Raw genomic sequence first — 21,242 nt, 5'->3', positions numbered from 1 at the left:
CACTCAATTTTGGTTTAAAAATTTGATCATAAATACTGCAACGACGTAAATTTAATCTATACTAATATTATAAAGTTGAAGAGTTTGTTTGTTTGTTTGTTTGAACGCGCTAATCTCGGGGACTACTGGTCCGATTTGAAAATTAATGCTTTCGGTGTTAGATAGCTCATTTATCGAAGAAGGCTATAGGCTATGTACATATATCATCACGCTACGACCAACAGGAGCGGAGCCACGGGGATGAAACCGCGCGGAGCAGCTAGTATACTTATAAACTTACTTATAAATAACTAGCTTACCGCCCGCGGCTTCGCCCGCTTTGTCTAAAACATAATAAATTATATACTAAAACCTTCCTCTTGAATCACTCTAGCTATTAAAAAAAACCGCATCAAAATCCGTTACGTAGTTTTAAAGATTTAAGCATACAAAGGGACGGAGAAAGCGACTTTGTTTTATACTATGTAGTTATTAAAGAAATAAAACTCCATGGATAATTCAATGACTTTATTACTCATATTCGTTTATAATTAAAAAAACTTATAATTATGTGTAAGCTTACACACCACCTGAAAACACACAATAATAAAAATAAAAGAAACACCATTTCTAAGCATCCTGTATACCAAGAAAAGAACCTTCGTGTGCGGCTTAACTTAGTCCCGCGTCAACTACCGCCGCCAACGAACGAAGAAAGAAAACTCCAAAACTGTAACTAAAATATAATACCACAGTGAATAAAATTAAAAATAAAACTTAAAAAAGAAATAATAATAATAAAACCTCCTTCGTGTGTTCTAAACGCAATTTTAAATCGAATCTAATGCACGCGCTTTTTGCACGCATTTTTTTTAATCTGTTTGTAAAATTACCATAGTTAATGCATATTTTGTTTTAAATTCATTATTGTATAAAAAATGTGTGTTGTAATGCAAAAAAATTGTAACATTCTTCTATATATTTTTCAAGTATAAGACAGACAAATTATTTTTATAAAAACTCATTTTTGCAATCTTAAATTTTAAACACTTATTTTTATAAAGATTAATTATTTAATTCAAAATAGATTATGGTATTCTACAAACAGATAATTAATTAAATTTATTTTAAACGTTTTGCGTAATATTTTTGCACAGCGCAGCTTTTCACAGTATCATAATACGCTTTTTCACAATCATAGACAATATATACATAGAAACAAGCATAGAAATAGTTCACTGAGTGTGTTTATTACAAAATAAACAGTAATAATTATTACAACGTATTTAATTAACTCTTTTTTCTTTACACAACATTTTCTAAGTAGGTAATAAGTTACAGTAAGCTGTGGGATCATATTTTTCTTAATTTTTTTTTCATAATGGCATTTCCCGCCAAATAAAGGACGCTACAGATACGCAATACTTTTTTTTTTAATTCAAAAGAATTATTCTTTTTATATTACCATTTTTTAGGACGTAATCAAAAAGTTGATTTCTTCATAAAATTGGTACAAATATTAAGATATTTTTAGTATTATTAAATCTTAAATTAGCTAGTTTCTTTCACATTTTTAGATTTTTATACGCAACTCTATGTAACAATTCTTTCATTTTTTAAGTACTTTTACACTAAAAATAACGTCATAATGACTAACACTGAAACAAAATAACATATTTTTTTATAAATGACCTGCTACTTGCTGATCTAAAAGATAAGCGAGTCATAAATTCACATAATAAACATGGAGAGATGTTTGCGTGTTGGTATGTTACTGCTTATCAGTTATTAAGCCAACTTATTCCAAGTTATCGTTTGGTAGCTAAGTGATGATACTAAAAACTTAAGTTTAATAATTTTAAATACATGTCCTTTTTACGTAGGAACTGCTGAAACGATTTCAATGAAATTTTGAAGAGAGATAAGACACTTGTAGATAAATAGGATTTTTTATAATACATTATAATGTTATAAATGCGAAAATAACTCTGATGTTGCGATTTTACGCCAGAACCGCTGAAGGGATTTAGATAGATTGATTATGTAGAGATAGAGAGAGAGTAGAGATACCTAGCTAGTGTGGATATAGAATATTCATCTCAAAACTAAACTTGAAAGGAGTGAAATAATTGTGCAGTATGCGAGCGAAGCAAGGACGGAAAGCTTATACCTTTCCATAGAGCATTATTAAAATCAAAATTATGTTGCAATGTTTTATTTGATTTCGTTTATTTGTCAGACTGTTTCAATCGTCATAATATTATGAACATTGTCTTATAGTATACCTACCTGGGGCCTTAGACAAAGTAACAATTAAAAAACGATAACGAAGTTAGAAAAGGCAAAAATGTATGGGATTGACATACGCCGCGTTAGATCACGTGGTCTATCTAATGTCAATCCCATATATTTTTCCTTTTCTAACTTCGTTATCGTTTTTTAATTGTTACTTTGTCTAAGGCACCTGATGTGATTTTGATTAAATTGAAGTTTGATAATATTATCTTCTTCAATTCTATTTCATTTTACGGACTTGGCCGTAAAAAAAACAGATGCACGTCTTTCCCATACTAGGGGTTAGGGACTTAAAACTCTCCACAAGGCGCCCCTTACGTTTATTAAGCCTCAGGGCCTTATGTTTAATTCCGGCCCTGACCCATATTTAATCATTTACTATGGATTAACATTTTGTAATCGAAGGATTTTTTAAATAATTTCCTTGATTTATTAGCTTTAATTTTAGACTTGTTGTCTGTGTCCATAGGCAATGGAGCGTGTTTTTAGTATGATTTTTATGCTATTTAAACTGATAACTTCAAGCGACAAAATAATGTGTCAACAAGCGTAGGCGTTATTAAAATATAACAACGATTGGCAAGAAGCATTTAACCATTAAGGGCCGATTTTTCAATGCTTGGATAAAACTCATTCGTCGAATAATGTATAAAACTACCATTTTAAAAACGTATTCTAATTGCCCGTATTTGACAGTTTACGTGACATTTTAATAATATTATCATGTAATACTTTATTGGACGGATAAGTTTTATCCATGCATTGAAAAATCGGCCCTTATTCATTTATAGACAAAGTTACTTAAAACTTCAGCTATCTAGTATCTGCTACAAAAAACATCAAATTTGGTTCTCTTTCTGAAAATACCTGAAACAAATAAACACAAAAATGTAATTACATAATGTAGTTGTAAACAGGCACCATAATTGTAGGTACGTGGTATGGCTTTTATAATTAATGATGTACCTACCGTGTAGATATTGCCATTTAGAAAATATTATATTTAAATTTTATATCTATACTAATATACTTATAAAGAGGAAAGGTTTGTGTGTATGTATGTATGTATGTATGTATGTATGGTTTTCACGCATAAACTATACTGGACCGATTTTGATGAAATTTGGCACAGATAATCTTTAGACCCTGAGAAAGAACATAGGCTACCTTTTATTGCGAAATATGTACCACGGGCGAAGCCGGGGCGGACCGCTAGTCCTAAATAAATATAAAACGAACACCTTTCTAAGGCGTAGGTACCTTTTCTTTCAGTTAGGCACTAATTTTTTAAATAATTTTTAGTCGTATTAACACAATGACGTAGTATGTAGATGTTAAATGTATGTAGGATGAAATTATGTAGTTTATGAATATAAAGTAGACACCGCGATTTATTTTAGACCTATAATATGTACATATTAATTTATAGTATAAAAACATAAGTAGATTTGTAAACTGTATTCTATAGTTACAAAATTTATGTAAATATGTAAATAGACAACATAATTTAGCCAAAACCACGTAGTTCACAAAATTATAAAAGGGAACTATATTTTCTATCACCAAAATTTATATTTGTCATCAAGTTGTATCACCTAATAAATAGATCTATCACCACGAAATATTTTCGTTCTCAGATAAACAATAATTGTTCCCAGGTATGAATTATCAAATTAATGTTAATATATGTGTAAAATAAGAGATCGATAACCAATAAAATTATATTGCATTACATGAATATAAACTTCGTTCTTTTAATAACAGTTTTGTTACTTAAATAATAGCTCTGTGCTCAGAATGGTAGATCTGTCACCAAATAAATCGATTATCGATCCCTGACTGCGACTCCTTTTTATTTGATATTTTGTCACCAATACAGTAGTAACATTTTATTTCGTTCAGATATTAAATTAATAGTATTCGTTACCAATTTAATACATCAATTTATAATTTTAATGAAAAAATGATCAAAGGGGCGGAGACAAATTGGCGCGCTTTAAAAATTGATTATTTTAACTTTATCTACTATTCTGCTAGCCAAAAGCCAGCTTTTTTAAACCAGCGCTGATTGTTCAGTGGTAATTATTTTAAACAATAAATATTGATTATTTTGACTTTAACAATTGTTTTATTTACTACTCTGCTAAAAAATTTTTTTAAATATAATTTATACTACCATTGGCAATTTAGAACCTTGGGAGTCTAGTTATGTATGTAGCAGAATCTTTTGGTTGAAACGATGATACAACCCTAATTTTTTATTTGAACTTAATGCAATTTTCTAGTAACATAATATGATTTATTGGTGATCTCTTTAAATTAGTTTGCTTAAATACTTATTAGGACACACCTATTATAATACATACAAAAACATTTATTTGGTACTAGACCTTATATCTCAGGATTTTAGGTGATTTATTGTGGAACTGATTTTGCATTGTTTGGTGACTACATTTTGGTGACAGATCTACTATTTTGAGGACAAACCCTATTATTTAAGAAACACAAAACTAATTAAATTGGTGATAGCTTAAATGACACCCATTATAAAACCTTTTTAAAATTATTTTTAGTACTGGCAACCGAAGGCTAAAAAAAAAAGAAAAAATGTGGCTTCAATACAACGTGCTCCTCATACTATTGTTTCTATGCGGTCTCTCTGCGCTAAGCACTTTCGGGGTCTCGAATACGCGTCCACCGTTAATGCGACCAACGACAACGCAGGCACCTGGTAATTTTGAATCTGTGGAATTTTTTTATCTGTATTTCGTAAATGTCATGTATCAAAATTAGACAGCTTTTAGATTTGAGTTGCCAATATAGAAAAAAGTAGATGGAATTTGAATTCTGTAGATTGGTTGATGTTGTAAAGTATGTAGTTTTGGGAAATTTAGATAAAAGTAAGTATTTAATCTAATTGGTTTACTATTTAACTGTATGTTTTAATACAAAATTTATTTTAAAGCCTGAAGAATGATTTGCGTTATAGCTGATACTCTTTCTTTTTCCTCGTTTATCATAGGTCGATAGATATTTTAATTTACTTAAAAATAGTATAATTACACAATGCGGTTAAAATATCTCGTTACCTATATGTTTTATTTAAATAAAACATATATATCTACACTTACTGCCTCGTTCTTCAACCTGGATTTCGAATAAATTAAGACGACTTTTTATTGAAAGGGGTTGCAATGTTTATAAATATGAAACTTAAGGCCTATCCAAACCAGAGCGGTATTCGCTACCGCCGAGGGTAGCGGTATCTTGATGGCACGCGATTAAATCCCTTACGGAGTATGTTATAACGACTCTAATCGCGTACCGATCGGTATACTTATACCACGGCGGTAGCGGATACCGCTCTGGTTTAAATATGCCTTTATGTAGAGACTTTGTGATACAACTAAAAATTAGATAGATCCAGCGCCATACTGTGACGTCATAGCTGTTACTTCAAGCGACAACGTTTAAAATTTATGTCAGAGTGAGTCAAAATAAAATTAACTGTAAAAATAATTTGGAAAATCCAAAAGTGCACGCCTCATAATTTTTTTTTTAATAAATATTTATTAATTATTATTTTTGTTTATTTAATAACAATTAAACCACATCGAATCAGACCCTGAAAAATGAAAGGGTTCTATTCCTGAGCATACTCAAGCGTAAGAGAAAAAAAAAGACTCGATTAGTAAAGTATTTCGGTCGCTATCGTGTTAACAAGAAAAAGGATCCGCACATACAGACACACGGACGTCCAAGACAGAACTTTTTTAAACTGTTTTTTAACTAGTTTAAATAACAAAAATGACATCAAAAATATCATGAACGTTAAAAATAGTGTTTTTTCTTAATATGTGTGTGTATGTATTATCTTACAAGTGCAATGTATGATACATAAAGACATTTTAAGTTTGAAAAATCAGATGTTTTGCGCGAAGTGACAGTAGTACCCACCTCAACGCTTCGCTTATGAGGCGTGCAATAAAATGACATAATATAAAGGTGACTGACGTTCCTAATCTTAGTTGGATCGCATTTTACCTACATAAGATTACGTAAAATCGTAAACCATTGAATATTTAAGACTTTACGTGAGTTACTATAAGGAATAACAATTTATTTGATTGATTGATTGATTGATTGTTTAAGTTGTTGTATAAACGAATAATTGATTGTAATAATTAAATCGAAACATAGCAAACACGCAATGGGGTATTGTAAATTAAAATAATTTGAAGCATTAAACGGAATCTCATTTTAAAATTTTGTTAAATAATTACACATAGGTACTCAAATATTATACCGTAGTAGTAATAAGTATATTATCTATTATATGTATATTAAAGATAACATTGTATAATTATAATATTCTGAAAAAAGTATAAAAAACAGCGAAGAAACAGTAATTTTTAATGCAATATTTTGTTTTATTAAGACGCTTTTAAGACGTGTCGTAAATTTTGCTACCTATTTTTTTATATTGAAATACCTAATTGTTGTGTCTTCAACTACATAGTATAAACAATACAGTAACATAATATTAGATTTAAATAGTATTATAAAAACCAAGCTTTCGTACCTAGTAGTGGTTTCAATCGATACCTACATAAAATATACTTAATATTTTATACAATGTACTCATCATTATTTTAATTTGCAAGCTAAAGCCTAGCTTGATTCATATGCGTAATCAAGGCAAATACATAAAATATTTTTTAATAGGTACCTACATAACATGCTGACTATATCAAATATCAATACACTAAATATGCTACATAATGCTTCAAACGGTCAAACAGAAACGTATAAAAACCGTGACAGAACGCTTTTGCACAAACATTAATAAAAAAACAAATCATATCCTCAATCCTCAAAACAATTACTCATTGCCATCACACAAAATTGTCATCGAACACAAAAGAAAAAAAAAACATAGCTGTCAAAGAAATGTCAATGTCATAAATCATGAAATGGCGCTTTGACCGCCAACTGTCACGCACACAACTCTGATGAATGATGACAAAAGAAAATCAAAAGAATTGATGGAATGATGGAAATCAATTTATATAATGCTATTCTACATTTGCGTGATTGAAAAGCTGTCTTTTCATTGTTATCTGTTACCTACAGAAATTGAAATTAAAAAAAAATATTTGATTGGCAACATTTATATACCTTTTTAGCTTATTCTTCGGATATTATTAAATAAGTTATTAAAAATAGTACTTTATATTGATTAATGTTCAGTAAATATTAAAAACATTATTTCTATTGTTTACGGATTGCTGAATTTTGATGTAACTTGATAAAGTTATTTATAAATTCAACTACCCGTGAACTCACAAATCGTTCTATGATTACAAAAACCGTACCTACACAATTCGCTATAACAATAACTGTTCAACAACATTCAACTTTCTAGAATAAATCATTAAAACAAAAACAAAACACACGCGAAACAATACTATAACCAAACTATACGTTCTACAGCCTCCAGTGCAAAATGTATACAAAATCAATCCTTATAACTCTATCAATGTGTCTATTCGTAAAAACAACACACTCGTTCGGAATATCTTCGTTTGGAAGAGCGTACACAGAACCGCCGAAACCTACGTCCACAACACAAGCACCGGGTAAGAATTTTAATGTTGCCATGTTTTAAAATTTTATATTTAAAAAAAAAAATAGTGAAACTTTTTTTTTTGGAAGAAGCAAAGGCTTTGAAAATAATAGTAAGTAGTAAGTAAGTAGTGTATTTACAGTGTCTTTAATTATTATTAAACATGATTAGTAAATGTTGCCGTGTTTTGTAATTGATTTAAGAATAAATTTATATAGTCTTTAAAAATGTATACAAGTCCAGTCTGTGCTAAATTTTTAGAAGTAGTAGAAAATATATCAACGTATACATCTTTCGTATGCTTTACACAAATGACAAACTTAATAAATTGATTGTTGTTGGCACAGAATTAAGAATGAATAGTGAAGTCCCGTGTCCCCGTAGTGGGGTAAGGGGCAGATGTATTATTCATACATCTGTTTCACTGATCGATTTTTCTTTAGGGACAAGTAGGTGATCAGCCTTCTGTGTCCTGCCAGACCGAGACATTTTTTTTTTTCGTCTCCACCGGGAATCGAACCCAGGACCCCTCGGGGCTCGGTTCTACGCTCACGCGTCAACCACTGTACCGAGGAGGCGGTCATTTAAGAATGAATGGCTATGGATAATTCCCAATAAGTTCCCAATATAATGATCCTGGAAATTTCATTAAAATTGGTGCAGAGGTTTAGCCTTGCAAGAGTAACAAATATATAAACTTTCATGATAATTTTAGGATGGATTCACTCAAAATAAAATAATATTTTCGGAATTTTGAAGTAATCGAAGAAATAATGAACGTCATATTATCACCGTTGTAAATCGAATCCACTGACTATAGAGCTGCATTTGGTGCAAAAAAGAAAATAAAAACTATAAAATAAATGTGCTTATTTCTATCACAGTAGATTCTATTACAGGCAATAATACAGATACAGGCCAGAGGAGGAAAAAATAAAAGTTTGATATATCTTTGAATATTTAATTTCAAATAATCTTCGAGGTTCCTGGGTAAGAAGTAGGTAGGTACCTACCTATGTATTTACCTTACATAATTTTAGCTATGTTTTACATAGTATATTAATCCTACTTTATACGTAAAACTTTGTAAAAAAATAACAACCATCCCACATGCATTCATTCATATGCAGGAATAAAGATATTTCCTAAATAATCTTAACATTCAATATCATCGTATATGAATTTACAAATCTTTGTCGATAAACTGAAGTTGTTCTCAAAATATGATTTCATGAAAGGAATAAGAAAGACATCCAGTATTTTGGAAGGCTTACGTGGCATAGGTCCAACATGAACTTTGGAAAATTTTTATTGCGTTTTAAGAAACCAGCAGCATCCAGCCCCTGGCCTGGATTATAAAATCAATACTAAATTTAAACTAAAATTACTTAGTTCACTTTATCTTAAGTCACTTCTTAGCTTATCGAGATCATGATTCATGGTCGTGTGCTTCCTTGCTGATCAATAAAAAAATCTATCATAACTCAAGCGTAGTAATTTGCAGTTCAAATAAAAAATATAGAAGAATGGAAAAGACAGAAAGTTTCCCAGTGTCAGCGTATAGTGAATTTTTATACTCAAAGCCATAATATTACTAATGAATACAATAAATAAATATTTCAAAAATTATTAGGATTTTTTCATTCTTTTTGGCTTCGCTCGCTCGCTATCTGCCTTTTATTTACCTACTTCAAGAGAAGAAATTGATTGTAAACACTCCAGGTACATGTTATCATATTATTATCATTATTAAGTATAGGAAAATACATTGAATATATACCTACAATACTTGTGGGATATTTTTAATGCGCAAAATGGGTAGAAGGAAATCTGAAACTAAATGTGATTGATGTTGTTACAAAAACAATTACTATTTTAAATATATTCACCAGTAATCTAAGCCAAATTCGCTCACAAATAGCTGGGCAATCAATTGATGCATTATGCGATATTTTAGACTAATCTATCTTTCAGCGTTTTATTATATTATGATGGCGTGATAGAGTAACAAACATACATACTTTCGCATTTATAATATTATAATTATCTCTATTGTGCACCCACACATTCAAGTACAATAAACAACGAGACACACAATCACGCGCAAAATTGTCTGAAGCAAAACTCTGCCTACGTGTGTATATGGTCGAGTTTTCTTATGAGCGATACAATAGATTTTGAACATTACTGCTATGAAATAAAGTTTTAATTTCAACGAATGTTAATAACGTTACTTGAGATTTTTTGTAGAACTTTTATTAGGCCTTTGTAAGTTAAGTTGTTTATAGAAATTAATGCACCCAAATAAATGAAAATTTCATTCACAGATCACCACAAAATAATAATGCTTTGCTACAGATTAAAAAATAACATGAAACACTCTTTTCTGTATATAATCGACAGCGACGGCTATAAAATTTTACATAACTATATCACAGTGAATTAATTCTTGTTAATACAAATTCCGTTCGAAATTTACATTTATACAAATATTCTTGTAAATATATAGTTAGCTTCTAGTTTTTGGGCTGGCTTTACAATTTGCTGCCCACTTATTATGTCTTAAAGCAGTACTTAGTGTTATAGTGGAAAACTGATAGCGCTATATTATATGTCGTGTAGCGCCATCACTTTCTCACACTTGAAAAAATACTGCTATAAGACATCATGGTAACTCCCCTGAAAGCCTATTATATGTGATACGTTTCTATGTATATATTCTTAAGTAAATTTCGACATATACCTAGGCTTAAAAAAACCTATACAGAAACTGTGAAACTGGCCGTTAGACTTATAAAATTACAAGACTTAACAAACAGATTAGTAAAGCTTTCTTACTCAGTTTTCTATAACTGCCTCTAGTCTAAATGAACGCCGTCGCTACCGACACACGCTTCCACACACTGACATAACCCTCCATTATAGCACAAACGTCACAGAGTGACAGTGACAGTGACAGTGTTGCCATAGCAACGAAGCGTTAAGGCGCGTTCACAATGCATATATTTTTGGTGGTCAAGATGTGGTGCAGGAGACAGGCTGCGGCGGCTATATTGCCGCTGTTACTCGTTGGTTGGCTTACTGGGGAATCCTCTGAGGCTCTCACGACGTTCGGGAAGAGTAATACGCAAGCGCCTAAGGATGTTGCGCCGACACCGCCACCAGGTAAGTTTTGCTTGTCATTAGATTCATGTCACAGATAAAAAAGTGTAGAGTATAGAATAGATTATAGAGATTCATGGCATAGTTCGCCCATAGGGTAATCGGTAAGGCCATAGACAAAAAGAAGAAGAGATTTCCGAATTCTGGTCATTAAGTAAAATGCAGAGTAGGTAAGGTATAGACTATAGATGAATGATGAAAATCGAATTAAAAAAAATGGAATGGAAAAATTCGCCTTTCAAAACTACGAAGATTTTAAACCCTTTAAACCGGCAACTCTATTTTGGGCGTAGGTTTAAAGAATGATATAACATGTGAGTATTTTTAAAATCCAACACTATGTATTTGTTTTGGAAGAAAAACTGTTGGATCGAAATTAAACTTTCAGTAATTTAATAATTTCACACGCTTCAAGCAAAATCCATACAACCTTTTATGCTAGTGCTACAATGTGTATCAAAGAATGCTAAATATAATGCTCTGATACAAAATTAGATACATAAATCTCTCAGATATATACCACAATCCCTCCCATAAATAAAATCGCACATTTAATATAGTCTATTTCATAAAAGGTCACGAATTGCGTGCCCGCTATTTTTAATACGTCATCAATTTTATATGACAAGTGATTGATGAAAGGCTATTATTGTATATCGTGGCTTGCAAGGCAATTTTTGAATTAAATATAGTATGGTGTAAGACTTTGGCTGTTATGATTAATTTATAGTAGGTATACCTACTAGCTTTCCGCCCGCGTGGTCTATGTCATATCTATACACATAATAAAATCGATCTACAATAGATACCGGCGCATAAAATACATTTTTGAGAATTTTTGTCTGTTCGTTTGTATGTCTGCTTGTCTGTATGTATGTCCGGGCTAATCCTAAATCTAGCTAGCTAATCTAGCTAATCCCATAAAGTACTGCATGGATTTACTTCAAAACAGGTACAGGTAAAACAGGTTCAAACTTCAAACTTGGTACAGCGATAGCTTGAGACCTGAGAAAGGACAAAGGATATATATATATATATATGTTTTATCCTGGAAATCCAACGGGAACGGGAACTATGCGGGCTTCTCTTTGACTACGCGGTCGAAGCCGCTAGCGCAAAACTAGTTTTTAATATAGCGACATCTTTTGTAATTATTAAAATGAGGATCTTCCCGTGGTAATTTAGTGTTTCACTGCGCTGAAAATTCGCAATACAAATGGTCGAAGATGTCGAGAATCCGTAATCAGAAACTGGTTTGGAAAAGGAGGTGGGTTAGGTTAGGTTCTTGTTTTGTTTAACTACAGAAATAGGAGCTTCCGTCGATTAGCAACCATCTTTTTGTGGACGTTGAGAAAAAGTAAATCCTCAGCATATTACAAAATGACGAGCATTTGTAAACGGAGAAATTATACAATTTGCCTGCGAATATATTTTATTATAGATTTCCGCCCGCGGCTTCGCCAAAACCCGCATAGTTCCCGTTCCTGTGGGATTTCGGGGATAAAACCTATCCTATGTGTTAATCCAAGTTACCCTCTATATGTGTGCTAAATTTCATTGTAATCGGTTCAGTAGTTTTTACGTGAAAGAGTAACAAACATCCATACATCCATACGTACTTACAAACTTTCGCCTTTATAATAGTACATATTAAGAAAGATCTATATTTAAAGTCAAAGACATGTAACTTACCTTCAACCAAATGCTGTAAATTACGTAGGCAGTATTGATTGTATTATAGTTACACGCAAAACTACGCAATGCTATTCATATGTAAAACAAGTGTTACCAAAAACGACGCAGTTCTTAATTCGTAGATTTCACAGAATAAGTAATAATATAATGTAGCTATTTTTACATTATAATGTTACTAATAGAATAATAAAAATACTAAAAAGGGATATTATTATTATTTTATTTATTGTTATATTTTTCTGTAACTTTGTCCATGAAAATCACAGACTTAATACAATATATATATAATATATATATAATACTAGCTTTCCGCCCGCGGCTTCGCCCGCGTTTTCAAAGAAAAACCCGTTCCCGTAGGATAAAACCTATCCTATGTCCTTTCTCTTGTATCAAAATCTCTCTATACCAAATTTCATGCAAATTGGTTCAGTAGTTAAGGCGTGATTGAGTAACAGACAGACGGACAGAGTACTTTCGCATTTATAATATTAGTATGGATATATTCGCAAGGAATTATTCAAACGTTAGATACCTATTGCTTCTAAATTATCATTTTATACCCGTACCCTCTCGTACCGGCCATAATAATTTTACAACATACCTATATCTACTTTCGATTCTACGAATATAATACTCAATGTTGTATTTTGGTAAAGATCTTATCAAACGAATATAACTACTGACTAGAGCTTTGCTATTTCTGTTTTGTTTCTAGGAATAAGTTTTAACAACTGCACACACATAGAAATTCACACTTAAACTTAACTTAAACACGGACTTATTATAATGTTATTTTGGTGACCTATCTACGCCTTTTTCTTAACAATATCTTATTTTATTTATAATTACTTACTCTTCGATTTAACAATACATAAGGGATATAATGTTGTTACAATTTTACACAAAAACACAGTATATACCTACAGTTTATTAGGCGGCCTTATCACTTAGCAATGATCTCTTCTAGACAACCGGAATATCATTGGCCAATAAAAGCGTTTAAAAGGTAACAATCACACAGGCGATATTCTATTTTAGTAATTTGACATTTAACTCAATGTTGCGAGTGTGTATAATGGCAACACTAACAGCCACATTTCGAAATATGTATAATGGCAACACTAACAGCCACATTTCGTAACTTCCGTTTAGAAGTAGTTGATGGTTATCGCATTTTTTATACTGGTCACAAAATGGGTCCATTAATATCGGATTTACACTTGGCAATATTAATTTTTGTACTTTTTATGTAAGTAGTAGGACTGTATAATGTACACCTCTATAGATTGATTAATAAAAAGGGTGTTTGTTTCTATTGGATTCTTTGAAACCAAAATTAATAATCGAACTTCTTATTTTAAGTCTAGTAACTCGTACCTACTAAGAAATCTCTACGTTCTGTTTTCTTCAATCAAAATTTTAGAACAGTTTCGCTAATAATTTTTTAATGTAGTATGACCACAAAACATGAATAAAGTATGTATTATTCGTATATCAGAGCAGAATCGTAGTAAAGCAAAAAGCTAAGAGCGTTTTATTCTGCGTATAAAACGCTTTATAGGTCAGATAACGCGAGGGGTCAGCTTGTTTTGGTCGGCAACTTCCGCACGTCAAGTTAGAGGCCACTGTAGATATCTATAGACTACGTAATGAGGTAAATCGGCTTGACCTATGCAACGGTTGGTTGTCGTTTTTAATTGGTTTTGGAAAGGGTAAATAGTTAGTTGTACTGTCAAGGAGTAATACCATGGACGAATATTATTGGTCCATGGTAATACGACGATTTTGGTATCTTCCAATATTGCCAAAGAAGTTTCACTTCTGACACGTGTGCTCAGCACATACGCTCTTTTTATTTATTCCCCCATCTATCATACTTCTGTTGAATTAATGCCGAAACGTAAGCCTTCCAAATGATCTGGTTATTTTCTCTGTTCACCGGATGTTATCCGTATACCTTTTGTGCAGTAGTGCAGTAACAAGAAAACCAATCAAACTGACAAAAAAAAGACGTGTAGCACTCGGGGACTGCCGCGGTAAAGCTATTGCATAGCATGCCTTCAAGCCACACCTCCGTGTCCGTCGGAGTGGGGAGCGTGAGGATTTTTTCGTTACGGAATTTCTGGATTCGGTCCCCGCGCTCAAGGCCCGCGATAGAAGCTATGCAATAGCTTAAAAATACAATCTGAATTCTGAATCGCTAATCTGTAGTACACGTACTACGCGACTGTGTTCGCACTATCTAATTTTTCAAATGTATTAAATAAAATAAAATACCATTACAATTTATTAAATAATTTATAAATTAATTAATTAAATTATTTACAATTTATAAATTAATTATTTACAATTTATAAATTAATTAATTAAATTACAATTTGTCCAATGTGCATGAAATGCAAAAAATAACACAAATGCATACACTAAAATATGTACAACTTGTTTATGTTGTATATGTATATTATCATATTTTATGACTTGTATAACCTGTAGGTACTACCTATTTTACATGACTGTATAGAATATTATATATAGATCCACGAAGGGTTGTCTCATAAGATAGAATAAGAATCACTGGACGGTTCTTTGGTATATAAAATTATGTAGTTACATATTATAATGTAAAATTAAATTGTAATATTGAAATGATTTTAAAAGAGCAACTATGGAGTTCCTTGCTGGTTTTCTCCTTAGATACTGCTGGTAAATGTTAAAAATGTTATGAGTTATGACGATTCAAAAGTGCTTCTCGAAGAAGTCTAATTGAATAAATAAATGTTTGAGTTTGAGTATGAGTTTACCTTGTACATATAACAATTTACCACGTACTTATACTACGTACTTTCAGCACGCGCGTGTTCCCGGCAAGCAGAATGCGCGGGAATCACCAGCTCGTCATGCGTGAGGACGCACTATGACCCAGTCACACGATGCCTTTGCGGGGACAATCTGCCCCCTGTGAATGGGCAGTGTGAGGCACAGACGAAGAGTAAGTAACGTTTTATGTTAAAAAAGTTATGCTTTCCTATGAAAGGTCCTTGTATGATAATGTATAGGAATAATCCATTAATATTTTGTAAAAGATAGGAATTTTATGTTTAATGTGGTAGAACATTAGATGATTAATAATTTTTCTCGATTTGCGCGCTAGGCGTAAGCAGGGCGGAGAGTACAATTCGATTTGTCTTTTGATAGGGTTTTCATGTAGATAGTTGCTCTCTTGTGAAAGACAGGTATTTTGTGGAGTTAAATAAATGTTTAGACTTTCTTTACGTAACGTTAATATAACTAAGAAATGACAGATTCGTCCATCATTTATCTTATAAAAGCAAGATAGTGCAGCTTTCATGGCGTAGAATGTAAATGATAAGATATTGAATGATGGGTAAGATATTCGTTTCTAAGATTTCTTTCAAAAGTTTATAAATATTTTAAACGTTTTGCACTAATGTCGCAGTTACATATATACCAAAAAAATCTCTTTGTGAGTATGTATATGGTTGGTATATTATTATTTCTATTATAAAAGTATGAAAAACTGCCTACTTACAGCTATATAATTTCTTTTCACTAAATATTTCGTCACTTATTTCGGCAGGAAATTACGTTTCTGTCCAATTTTCGTTGTAGAATACGGTAACATTAATAGCTTTGCGAATAAATTATGATTTCAAATGTCATACAAGCCAGGTGGTAATAATTATTTTAGGTCATAGATGTTATAGGCTAGCCGCTAGATTCTAATACATGTATGAAAGAAAGAATGAAACCATTTATTCCAATACACACAACAAACATATCAAATAGCATTGTAAATCTAAACTAATATTATAAAGCTGAAGAGTTTGTTTGTTTGTTTGAACGCGCTAATCTCGGAGACTACTGGTCCGATTCGAAAAATTCTTTCGGTGTTAGATAGCTCATTTATCGAGGAAGGCTATCCATACTAATATTATAAATGCGAAAGTAACTCTGTCTGTTTGTCTGTTACTCAATCACGCCTTAACTACTGAACCAATTTGCATGAAATTTGGTATAGAGATATTTTGATACCCGAGAAAGGACATAGGATAGGTTTTATCCCGGAAATCCTACGGGAACGGGTTTTTCTTTGAAAACGCGGGCGAAGCCGCGGGCGGAAAGCTAGTAGGCTATATATCATCACAGCCACGGGGGTGAAACCGCGCGGAGCAGCTATTTATAAATAATAGGTAATAGAAAACATAAATTTATGTGTGGTTGCGTGCTAAAAAAGGAAGCCACTCAGGATACCTGAGACATAATACCTCAGCACTGATTTTCAATTTGAATTTTTTTTAGGTAGGTACCTAGATAATAGCCGACTTGGCACGTACTCGACAACCAAAAAAGTCATTTGTTTTAGTGTAACTTCTTTAACCACGTTGTGAGTACCTAAATTTCAAGGTCGCGTCATGGCTATACTGTCACATCATGGAGTATGGCGACGAATTTGGTATCTTTGAAAGAAGAAGTTTCACTTCTGACACGTGTGCTCGGCACATACGATCTTTTTAACAGAACAAAAAAATAAATATTATTATTCAGGAAATATCTTTATAAGTTAACTTCTTACTTAAAAGTTAAAAATAATTCTAAATTAAAATTAACACATACATTTATGTACCTTTATGTACATTTATGTAGTTTCGTGTTATCATTGCGTTTATTATACCTAACTAGTACTTTCATGAGGTGGAATTTTCAATAGAATAATTCGTTTTTAAATATATTTCGTACACACAAACAAAAAATATTCTCTTTATTTTTACTAGAGTATACTAGATTTCCGCTATTTGAAATAAATCGATACGAATATTCACTTATAATACCACAAGAGCTTCAAAATTATCGGGTATTTTCCGATAGGTTCGTTGCAAACAAATGAAGGAGTCAAGTTTTTAGTCAAGGTTAAAAAATCACGAGCGCGAAGCGCGAGTGATTTTTCCTGAAAAACTTGACGACTTTATTTGTTTGCAGGGAACCTTGAGGGAAATGCCAGATAATTTTGAAGCTCGTGTGGTATTCGGGGGATTATTTTTCTGTCCCAAATGTCGGCCGCCAATAATTTCACAATTGAATACAACCTGTCAGTTTGACGTCAACGACCAGAGAAAATTTTCAAAAAATTATCAGTATAATACCATGTAGGTTGTACCACGTGACGTCGAATGGTGCAATTCTATTGGTCGATATTTGGGTCGGAAAAATAATCATAAAAATAAAATGCAATATTAACCATTTAAGTTTTCACTTTTCACCTACACGTAGGTACAGACTACAGAATTACCTCATTTCCTGAAGTTGGTTAAAGCTATTGTTCCTCGATTCCCTTACAACCCTGAAATTGTAATATTACTTATTCAGTAAAAATAAGGTCATGTAAGGGGTCAAGGATTTTTATATCAACACAGTTGTTTCCGAATTAGAGTGGTTTGCAGCTTTTCCTGGTGGTAAAATGCATTGCAATCTAGGTATACATACTAATATTATTTACTTGCTGCGCTTCGCGGTTTTACCCGCGTGGCGGGCTAATCCCAGGAGCTACTGGTCCGATTTGAAATTTTCTTTCGGTGTGAGATAACTCATTTATCGAGGAAGGCTATAGGCTATATATCATCATTCATCACGCTACTACCAATAGGAGCGGAGCAATGCGGGTAAAACCGCGTTAGTTATCCATTCGTTAATGAAAAATAAAAACGTTAATTAGCGAAATGATAACCTTAATGAAACAGAGCTCTTTTACTTAGTTATGTTAAATACTTTTACTTAGTTAATCTTTGATCTTAAGTTAAGTTAAGCACGAACTTAACAATGGCCAATGTCACAACGCCTTATTATATTTAATCACGATATTATAATCGTGGTAATGGTGAGCTTTTCATGTAAATCGCAATTAATTTCTTTTGCCAAGGTCAAGAATAACAAAGGGAATTGTTTTTTACATTTGTTGGAAGTTTGTTTAGTTTCTTTCAATGTTTTAATTTATTTAAATACTAGCTGTGCCCCGCGGTTTCACCCGCATGGCTCTGCTCCTGTTGGTTTTAGCGTAATGAAATAATATAGCCTATAGCCTTCCTCGATAAATGGGCTATCTAACACAGAAAGAATTTTGCAAATCGGACCATTAGTTCTTGAGATTAGCGCGTTCAAACAAACAAACTCTTCAGCTTTATAATATTAGTATAGATTAAACATCGTCATTTATTAAATTTTATTTTAATGGATGACTAATTGGTTGATTAAAACATTTTGTAAATTAAGCTGGCTACTCACGTACCTGCCACAGGGGCAATATTGGAACAATTTCGGTTGCACGGCGGTCGGAGCAATTTCAGCTGTTCTCTAAATTGCCCCTGCTTGCCTACACACATCACAATTAAGTAGCCAATTCCAATATTGCCCCTGCTGCAAGTGAGTTAACTGCAACCGGCTTAATTACAACTATACCTACATAATAATCTCAATATGATGAAAAAATTTCAAAAGACAGATCAAAACTAATTAATTCCTTGAAAAATTTGCCTATTTTCATCATTTAAATTTTCATAGTATGTAGGTACTGTCATTTAGACGTGATAGTTTCACAGATTTGCATTCATAGTACCTATTGGTTTATTGGAATGATAGCGCTTGATGACTTTATTGTAGAGCGCTTTAATATTTCCACCCTGGAAATAATACTGCTATAAAACATCATGAAACAGGGGCGTTTTCGTTTCGTTTTTCATCTTATTAAAGCTCGTCTTTCCAGTTTAATTTTTTAGAGATTATCTTAATAAATCGTGTTTTAGTTTATTTTATCCTACTTCCTACTAATATTATAAATTAGAAAGTTTGTGAGGATGTGTATGTGTGTGTTTGTTGCTCTTTCACGCAAATACTACAGAACCGATTACAATGAAATTTAGCACACATATAGAAGGTAACTTGGATTAACACATAGGATAGATTTTATCCCGGAAATCCCACGGTAACGGGAACTATGCTGGTTTTTCTTTGAAAACGCGGGCGAATCCGCGGGCGTAAATTATAATTTTACACTCCACATTTAACTATTAATATTTATTTATAAACAGTTTATTTTTTTTCATGTAGATAACCTATTTTAAGTTAAGGAAGAGCGGGTCCTCCTGACACAGGTTTTCTCTTAAACTTACGCTACTACTTCATATTGTGTAAAATTTAGAAACGAAATAAACTATTTTTATTTTTTATTAACTTTCAGCGCTCTACCACGTCTGCGCGAACAGCGACGAATGCAACGACGGTCTCATATGCCTATCGCCTAACATCACTGGCGCTGCTCCCGCGCACATGCGCGTGTTCATGCCGCAGGATAAAATCTGCCTGTGTGATACTGAGAATGGATATAAGGAGAAGGAACACACTTGCAATGGTAAGGGAAATCTATACTAATATTATAAAGCTGAAGAGTTTGTTTGTTTGAACGCGCTAATCTCAGGAACTACTGGTCCTATTTGAAAAAATATTTCTGTGTTAGATAGCCCATTTATCGAGGAAGGCTAAAGGCTATATATCATCACGCTAATATCATCAGGGGTGGAGCACTGCGGGAAAAACCGGAGGGCACAGCTAGTTTAAAATAATTGCTTAGTTAATTTATGAAAAATCTAACTGCAACGACTCAAAAGTGTCAAAAATAACCCTTAAAGGATACCCCACCAAGATGCGTTTTCCAGTCAAAAGCGAACATCTAAAAAAAATTAAGTTGAATTTAGAACGCTCTCAGTTTTTTCGAAATCAGTTGATAATATACAAAAAACTTAAGGCTCTTTTTGTTTATTTCAGACGCAGACATCTTGAACACGTCTCTCTTCGCAATTCTCTTCGTGTCTTGTTTAAGAAAAATTGTATTGTAAATAATTTATAGTTGAACTGCACTTTTTAGAAGTTTCTGTGTGATTTGTTGCAACGCAAGCTCTTTTGTTAAATTTTAATCACATTAGTATCGATATAAAATATATTGTATTCATTCTATGAATATTATACTACTAGTTACGAATCAAGAGTTGCCGCCATTAGTACTAACAAACACACACACATGCTAATTACATAACATACCTACATGAAACATGCACATTTTGATGAACCTAGGCAATGCTAATAACATATAAGCATTTTTAATGTTAAATTGTTTTATCTATCAAAATATCTGTATTTACCTTAGATTAAAACAAAAAGAAGTTAATTAACTTAATTCTGCAATATTTTAAAATAAATATTAATTGAAAAAGAAAAATATATCGTCACGTTCAATTTAAAATTAATTAAATATAAAACTGATGTTCCTTTCACATACAAGGATACGCTTTACATTGCTTTAAATAAAAATTACCATATTACTATGTACTTGTTAATAATATACTAAAACACCACCTTATAGTAGATTTAATAATCTTTACTGTAAATAATTTCATAAACAGAAAGAAATATCTGTATT

At 32.1% G+C, this 21,242-nt stretch overlaps 1 protein-coding gene and 1 long non-coding RNA gene across 2 annotated transcripts in view; both read left to right on the top strand.

Annotated features, from left to right (window-relative positions):
- The window catches only part of LOC149475147 (uncharacterized), a 50,349-nt gene that overhangs the window by 27,420 nt on the left and 1,687 nt on the right, over window positions 1-21,242 (top strand). The gene's annotated exons all lie outside the window — the stretch shown is intronic.
- Window positions 669-20,813, top strand: sosie (oogenesis-related protein sosie). Its single transcript, XM_089713699.1, has 5 exons — window positions 669-711; window positions 10,826-11,065; window positions 15,606-15,746; window positions 20,007-20,177; window positions 20,591-20,813. The coding sequence occupies exons 2-5, from the start codon at window positions 10,897-10,899 to the stop codon at window positions 20,659-20,661; spliced, it is 552 nt and encodes a 183-aa protein (XP_089569825.1). The 5' UTR covers window positions 669-711; window positions 10,826-10,896; the 3' UTR covers window positions 20,662-20,813.

Source organism: Colias philodice, chromosome 31, assembly GCF_061535455.1.
Source record: "Colias philodice isolate Cphi_HAF_F1 chromosome 31, ilColPhil1 Martin Lab GWU primary, whole genome shotgun sequence".
Classification (NCBI taxonomy): Eukaryota; Metazoa; Arthropoda; class Insecta; order Lepidoptera; family Pieridae; genus Colias; species Colias philodice.
The sequence above is the reverse complement of the archived record's forward strand: the minus strand, read 5'-3'. Positions and strand labels throughout refer to the sequence as shown.